Source organism: Otolemur garnettii, unplaced genomic scaffold (genome assembly GCF_000181295.1).
Source record: "Otolemur garnettii isolate 467f Iridium unplaced genomic scaffold, OtoGar3 scaffold00133, whole genome shotgun sequence".
Taxonomy (NCBI): Eukaryota; Metazoa; Chordata; class Mammalia; order Primates; family Galagidae; genus Otolemur; species Otolemur garnettii.
Window position 1 is genome coordinate 2,505,041 of NW_003852528.1, and position 8,173 is coordinate 2,513,213.

Sequence of the window (8,173 nt, forward strand, 5' to 3'; positions counted from 1 at the left end):
CCTCCAACTCCTGGGCTCAAGCGAGTCTCCTGCCTCCGCCTCCCAAGTAGCTGGGACCACAGGTGCCCGCCACAAGGCCCGGCTATTTTTTGGTTGCAGCCGTCGTTGTTTGGCGGGTCCGGGCTGGGCATTCGAACCCACCTGGCGCCTTAGCCAGTTGAGCTATAGGCGCCGAGCCCAATATTTGTTCCTTAATCCCTTCCCGGAACTCCGGTTTTTATGTGTTATCCATGGATGTAACTCATGTGGATTATCTCTACATGTGAGTTACATCTGCATTGGGCCACAGGTTCCACCCACTTCTCTTCCTGAGCTTCACTTTGGACACTTTCTATTTCTGCTGTGTCTGTTGGGCTGTCAACCCCATCCAGTGAATTTTTATCTCAGATATGTTTTCCAGCTATTGATGTTTAGTTTGGTCCCTTTTTTCCAATTGTCCATTTCTTTCCTCATGTTCCTGTTTCCTCTAAGCCTCAGCATCTCTGTTGCAGGGGTCGTTGTCTGTCTGTAGCCGTGTCCCCTGTCTGCCCTGCCTCCTGGCTCTGCACTCACGAGCGTCCTGTCCCCACTGTCTCTCTGCCTCTCCCAGGCCAGTTGCCTGGGAACTAGTTTCACGTGTGCTTGGTGTTGGGCTGGAAAACACCACGTTTTTGTCCTTCATATACTTCAGCGTTGAAGGGCACACTGGGGCTTGTGGGCCACATCCTACAGTGTCAGTGCAGCCCTCAAGCTGAGAATGGTTTTTATATTTTTAAAGAGCTATACAAAAGCAAAGTAAAACATAGACTATGAAAGGATTCTGTGGCCAAAAGCCTGTAGTACTCACTCAGGTGCTTTACAGAAAAAGCTCAATGGCCCTGACCTGCGAGGTCATCTCCTTAGGACAATCTTATTCCTGCCTTTTAAGTTTAAAATTTGCATAGGATCTAATTTCCAGTGAGCTATAAATATTGGCATTTAAAAATAAAAGTATTACTTTTTGAAATATTTTCAGTATGGAATCTAAATACCATAGGTACATCCACCATCATGTATTATTATCATTATTATTATTATTGTGAACAAGTTCTATTTCAATGGTTAGAAATTTTTCATTGCTACTTTTTCTCCTGGCACTCATATTTTTATTTCACTTTTCCTAGAATTTCATCTTAGCATGAACATTTTTATATTTACAGGTCATTCTTTCATACCCTTCTATAACTGGATAGACAGACAGATAAATTTAACCACTTTAAAATTTCCTGAACAATAAAGACTCTTAAGTGTCAAACGTTTCTTTTGCACGATTGTTCAATTGTTTGTGTGGGCTCCTGACTTCTGGTTTTCCTTCTTTGTCTCTGGCCACCCTGCCTTGGCCTCATCTCTAGCCCCTCTTAAGTGGAGGCTCAAGGCTTTATCCTGTCCTTGGACCTCCACAGCCAATTCCCAGGTGGCCTTGCCATTTTACAACACTGCAATGCTGCGTTTATACACCGAGTGGCTCCCACACTGCTCCCGCCAGCCTGACCTTTCCCTGCTCTCAGAATGGTCTGCCAGCTGCCCACTCAACACTTCCCCTTGGACATTGACTCGGCATCTTCCTGGGTCCAGACACTATTGACCTTCCTGCATTTGTGCCCTCTGCAGTCTTATCTTGATGGTGGCAGCTCTGCCATTATCCACTTCACCTGCTCCCACTCTGGTCCTAACCACCATCATCTTTCATGTGGGTGATGCAACAGCTATCCCCCGGTGGGGGTCCTGGCCTCCCTCTGCTCAGACCCCTCTGTGGCCCATCTTGGGATCCAAACAGGTATACTCACAGGGCCTTCAGGGCTGGCTGCAGTGTGCACATCCCCCTCTTTGGCCTCAGCTCCCCTTTGCCTGTCTCTCCCTCTGGCCACACTGGCTTCTTTGGAGCTCATAGGACCCTCCAGCCTCTTGCCAGCTCCCTTCCTTCCCCCACCTGGATCGTTCCTCCCCTGATACCCTCCTACTCCAAGTCGGAGCTCTCTCTGCCCTCCCTATTCACGCAGCCCTCCTGTATTTATCTGCTCTTCCTTCCACTAGAATGTATAGTTCACAAAGGCAAGAATTGCCTCATGTTGTTGAGTCACAGCGCCCACAGCAATGTTTGGCACATTGTAGGCACTCATCAAACGTTTGTGGAATAAATAATGAATTGAAGCAAAATTTGATGAATTATTAAATATACCTACCTAATGCCTGGCTGTTACAGTGTGACAACCAGTGCTTTTATCCCTGGGGATGTGTCTGTGCCTGGGGCAGTGTGTCCTAGGAAGAGAAGAGCCCAGAGGCAGGCCCTCTTTCACAGGTGGGAGAGGCAGCGAGGGAGTGGGCAGGGCGGGCTAGCATGGCTCCTTGGCCTCCAGGGCATTCTTGGTGGATTTGTGTAGGAGATTGGCCATCTAGAATCTAGAAATAGGTTCTATCAAAGTGGTTTGTGCCCACAAGCCCTTGTGAAGGTTTGTTTTCCCAGGGTTACTTGTAGCCTCCTTTCAAGACATGATTATGAGGTTCCTTGAAGATAGGAGGGACTCACCAACACATTATAATGGCAGAGTGGAGGCCAGGCTGGCTGATGAGAGCTGAATGCCAGAAACTTTCCCTGATGCATTTCATTTTTGTGTTTTAAAACCCAGTTATCTGAGAAGCAGGATGCTTTTGGCCCCAGCAGCTGTGGGCGATGTTAACATAGAATCATCCTGTCCTGGAATCGAACTTGGTGCTCTGGGCCATGGCTCACACTGTGTTACAGAGACACTAACTGAGCCCTTCCCCTGCCAGCTCTAGAGGTGGCAGAGCTCACTGCAGGGCTGGGTGCAGACAGGGAATCAGAAGTCCCCTGCAGTGTTCTTGGGGAACTCCATGTCAGTCCATCCTTCCCAGCTGCTTTGTAAGTTGGACTATGGAAATTCAATGACAAGTAAGCAGACTTGATCAGGTCTAAAATCTGTGTGGCTTTAAAGAGAGAAAAAGGACTAATTTAGGAGCAGATAATTTTGTTGTGAGGTTTGTTTCTTGAGAGGGAAAATATTCTCAGTTTCCAGTGAGTTTGAGAGAAGATCTAACCCTAATAATTACAAAATGGAAACTCGACTGGGGCAGAGGGAGTGTGATGAATCCAGAACCATGGTAGACCAAGCGACATCTTTGAAACTGGTAGGCAGCAGAGTTGAAGCCATGTACCCAGTAAAGTGGAAAGCCAACCAGAGAAGTGTAGTGTGGCAGGATGGAGCGCCCAGAGCGCAGCGTGGGGAGACCTGGGTCTCACGTGAACAGTAGTTCTTCCTAAGGAAGAGGGCACAGAACTGTGACAGCAGCTCCCAGAGGGGACTGTGGTTTGCAAAGCTAAGCTTGATGTGGGGGCTCTGCGCTATGGCAGTCAGTGTTGAGAGCACCCAAGCCCGGTGTCCACAGACCCTTCAGTGAACAAGGTGTACTCTGAGCTGCCACTTGAAAAGTTCTCATATCTGGAGTTAAAAGTTTTCCCGAACAAGTTATTTTCTCCAAAGACTTTATGCTGTCAGCCACAAATCCAAATGTATTTATAAAAATTAGAAATATACATACCAAGTAAGCAGAGATGACAGAATAATAAAGGCCATAGGAACAGTTAAGCAGCTAGTTAGGAAAAAGTATTCCACCTTATTCTGTACAACAGAATAAACTCTAGATGAGCGAATAAGCTGATTAAATGTAATCTGTAAAGCAGAAATTACTAGCGAAGGGGGGGGTTTTATATAAATTTGGTTGGGAAAGACCTTTTTTAAGCATGATAGCCAAGACAGAAACCCTGAAGAAAGACCAGCTTCTGCAAAATGGAAAACTCGTGTTGAGAGACAACAAAATCAAAAGGCCAGACGGCAGATGAGGGAAACTTGTAACAGATCTAAAACAGATGAGGCAAAGGCTGATTTTCTTAAGAGCTTTTTTATATTGATAATTAAAAGACAAATACCTTAGTAAAAGAAGAGTTAAAGAACATTGATCATTCAATTCTTACAAAAAATACAAATGACCAATATAATATGAAATACACTTCAACCTCACTAGTGTTCATCAGATAATATAAAAGAAAAGAGAAATAGTATTTCTCTACAAATTGTATGTCTCTTCTGTCAAACTGGCAAAGAATAAAGACCTTAGGGTCCAAGTTAACTGCTGGACAACATAAATGTTGATGTGGTCTCAAAACTCTTTAAGGAATAGTATTTTTTAGTGATGATTTGAGACTAACAACTTGGTAAATTTTCATTTTGTGGGAAAAGTTTAGGAAAAGATATAAGATTTAATATTGCTTATCTATTACCATGGCGATAAATATTTTGGGGAAAGTTGAACTTCATTTTAGAGATGGTGTGAATTCTGTCCCATTTGAAAGGTAAGAATAATTTAATTCCAGGGAGGCTTTCCAGGCTCATCCCTGCCGGAGTGCCCTCTGCTGGCCGCAGCCTTAGTCATCCTGCGTGCTCGCCGGCCTGAATTTCCAGAGGGCCTGAAGGTGGCCAACACTCACTGGGTGACTACTGCGTCCCCAAGGCCTAAAACCACACCCTGTGGAGGGTGGGTGCTGAGTCAGTGTTTCTGGACTGCCTGTCAGCTATGTACCAGGCACTGGGCATACAGCATTTGGCTCTAGTCAGCACCTCATCATCCCCTGAGAACTGACATTCAGTGGGGACCAGCAATAAGCAGACAAAATTGCTTATGTCGTGAGAGGCATTAGGAGGGGAAGGGCCTCAGAACATGTTCAGAACAGACAGGTATGAGGTTGCCCCTGCCCTTCCCTGAGGGAGACCCGCAGCAGGCAGGTGACTGTGGATCCTGCCCTGCCCACTATGCCCGGGGAGACCCACAGCAGGCAGGTGACTGTGGATCCTGCCCTGCCCACTGTGCCCGGGGAGACCCACAGCAGGCAGGTGACTGTGGATCCTGCCCTGCCCACTGCCCGGGAAGACCCGGAGCAGGCAGGTGACTGTGGATGGAGCAGTTTCTTCCAGTCCAGGCCAGGGCTCCCTCAGCGTGCCTGCATTTGGTGAAGGCCCCAAGGAGTGCTGCAGCCAGGTTTTAAACTCTTAATTCTCTATATTTGCCATATCCTAACATAGTATTTGCTTTTTCTTTCCTTTTTTTTAATTTAAAGGATTTTTTTGTTTTGTTTTTGTGTTTTTTGATAGATGAGGGTTACTACCAGGGTGGAAAGTTTCAGTTTGAAACTGAAGTCCCCGATGCATACAACATGGTGGTGAGTAGCCTCGTCGGCCTGTGGGTGGGGAGCCTGTGGCTGGTGCCCACTGCTGTCTTGCCCGATCCCTCCCTCCGGGTGTGTCCACACGTGGCTAAGCATTAAATTCAGTGTTTCTGTGGTGAATGTCACGCATCAGCAGTATTGAGTATCAGTAGAAAAATTTATTTATTCAACAAATACATGTGAGTACTCTGTGCCAGGCAGTCTGCCTGCATATGTGATGTAAAGTGCTGAAGTCTGGCACTGAAGAGAAGAAACATTTTATATTTTGTTTTTGGTATGATAAAATATATATTTTAGAATTTTGGAGAATACTAATTCATAATTACCAAGTGATTTATGCTCATAGATATGTGTTAATCCCTCAAAGGCCTTTCCAGGTAACGATTATGCTCAGTACCATCACATCTTATCTTTGCTTCTGAGAAACTTACAGACCCCCTCGGGAGGTGAGGTAAAGTGTAGAAAGTTGGTAGAGTAATGTAAGTGGTGAGAGGGGAGAGTAGAGATGTTGAAGATAGAAAACTCATTTTGAGGAATTCAGAGAAAGAAAAGAAATTACCACTATTAGAAAGTAGTTGAGGCCAGTTAAGCTTTTAGGCAGAAATAGAATGTGTGGTGTCCTGATGTGGCCCAGAATCTGGGGCAGGTGTTCTGGGTGACAGTGTGACCATGAGAACTCTCAGCTCTCTGAAGGCAAAAGGACCAGGTCTGCTTGAGTGAAGAGCTGGGTTGGGGGAGGGATGGAGTGAGGTGAGAAAACTCAGACTGCGGTGCTGTGTCAGGCATTTTTAGTGTGGCAGTGAGAAGCCATTGAAGATTCTGAACAACTGTACACAGCCCTGAGCAGGGCCTCAGTGACCTGTACGGCTGGTCTCCATCTGAACTTACTGTTACTTATGTATATACACTGCACACATGTGCATGTGTCCCCTGATATTTTCTAAATTTCCGGGCCCCTCTACCAGAAAAGAAAATTCTGATGATGGCATAATGAAAAAAGTTGTCTCATTAACCTGCCAGCCTCATCAGTGCTTGGCCTGACCCAGCCACTAGGGTTGAGTTCAGTGGCTGCAACACTTTTTTTTTTGAGTCAAAGCTTACTCTGTGGAAATTGATCTTTTTTTACTGGGCTACTGTATTAAAAGTTCTTTTTGAAATGTAACTTATGGGCATGGGGATGAGTCAGCAGTCTAAGAAAACACCTTAAGTTTTAGGCAAATTTGGGAAAATGCATTATCTATTTCAGGATTTTGTCCATCCGTCCAGCTCCCCGTTAAAACTTCTATCCTTCCGAATCACAGCTGGGAGACAGCAGGCAGTGTGCTATGTGCTATCTTGGCTGAGAGGTTTAGTTGAAGTACAGGTATTTAGAATTTGGGGCTTATTTATTGCTTTCTGGAAACAACCAAGTATACGGCATTTAAAATTCTAGACTTGCCATAGGCCATCTCTGTGGATTATGATCAAAACTAAGAATGTTAAAATTGAAGAGGGTGAGTGGGTGACACAGGGCTTCCCGAGAGCTGGGGGAGGGAGCGTAGCACAGGCTGATAAGCTTTCCAGACAAGCCTCGAGGCATCGGACTACCATCGCTTCAGGTACACTGGACATCACTTAGCAGTGCAGCTTCTTGTTCTTATAGGAAGAGAGCAAGATGTGAGATATACCAGGAACAGGGGCACCTGCTGACCGCCCCTGTGCCAGCTATCTTTGCTGATGTCACTTTATTCCATTTTTCACTGGGTGACCTTGCTAGTCACATTATACATCAGGAGGGTAGGGCTCAGACAGGTAATGTGAAATCTCCCCTGGTTAGCTTTGTCCGGGGGAGACGGCTGAATGCTTCAGCTGGTTCACATCTGGGGCTGCCCTTCTTACTGTGCCAGGTGGTGACAAAGTGTCTATCATTCTGTCCTGTCTCATAAGCGACTTCAAGAAATGGAGAGGTGGGGCAGTGGACTAAAGAGTGGTTAGAAAGATTCAGTAATTGCTTACTGTCAGAGTGTAAGTGGAGGGTGAAGTTTGGGTCATCCCATGGGTGTCCCCTCTCTTGGTCATCCACTCTTCAGCCCTGCCCCAGGCCCCATGGAAAAGGAGAAACACTTCATCTCTGCACCCATTCTGAAATGCTGAGTGCAGCATTTGACCTTTAGCTTTGTTATGGTAATCTAACATTTTTATATTTTTACTCACTGCCCTCTCCCTTGGAAGCTTCTAAATAACGGGCTGGTCAGATTTCATCTGGAGTAAAACAAAACCCCCTGTGCTCAAGCCCAGAAGCACTGAGAAAAGCTAGCAGGTGGCTCTGGCCTGGACCTGGCCCCTGCCCTACTTGATCCTCCCATCCCCTTCTTGAGTTCCCTTCCTCTCTGCCTCTTGTCCAGGCCAGTGTGTGTCAGGACTCTCGAGGGGACCACTAAAAGAAATTCTTAGTTGGATACAAAAATAGGTGCATTTCCATGTGTATGACTGTGCTTTTTACCTCCAGAACTCTGTCAGTGTCTGCCCACTAGGCTGTGGGCCCAGTGGGAGGGGCTGTGGCTGTCTTCCCTGCTCAGTGCAGGCTTGTGCTGCCACACTGGGTGAGAACACACATCTGTCCTGGGGTGGCCCTGTCTATTCTCCACAAACTTCATATTATGGAAGCAGACTGCACTTGCCCATCATGTGAGACGTGTAGGTACAGGCATTTGGCGTAGAGATTGTAGGAGTGAGCTGTGAGGGAACCACACTGACTGGCAGGAGGAGACACGGCCTATGTCCAGCCTGGTCCCCTGGAGGGCTGGGGTGCTCCCAGGGTGCATCAGCCTCCAAGCCATGACTTCACTAGTAAGATTTCTGTACTTCATAAGGACAATTTTTTTTTTTTTTTTTTTTTTTTTTTTTTGAGACAGAGCCTCAACCTGTCCCCCTGCG

At 46.3% G+C, this 8,173-nt stretch overlaps 1 protein-coding gene across 1 annotated transcript in view; it reads left to right on the top strand.

Annotated features, from left to right (window-relative positions):
• The window catches only part of UBE2F (ubiquitin conjugating enzyme E2 F (putative)), a 51,703-nt gene that overhangs the window by 24,869 nt on the left and 18,661 nt on the right, over positions 1 to 8,173 (top strand). Inside the window, exon 5 of the mRNA XM_003798235.3 lies at positions 5,184 to 5,251. Coding sequence (XP_003798283.1) covers positions 5,184 to 5,251 — 68 coding nt within the window. The remainder of the gene's footprint in view (positions 1 to 5,183; positions 5,252 to 8,173) is intronic.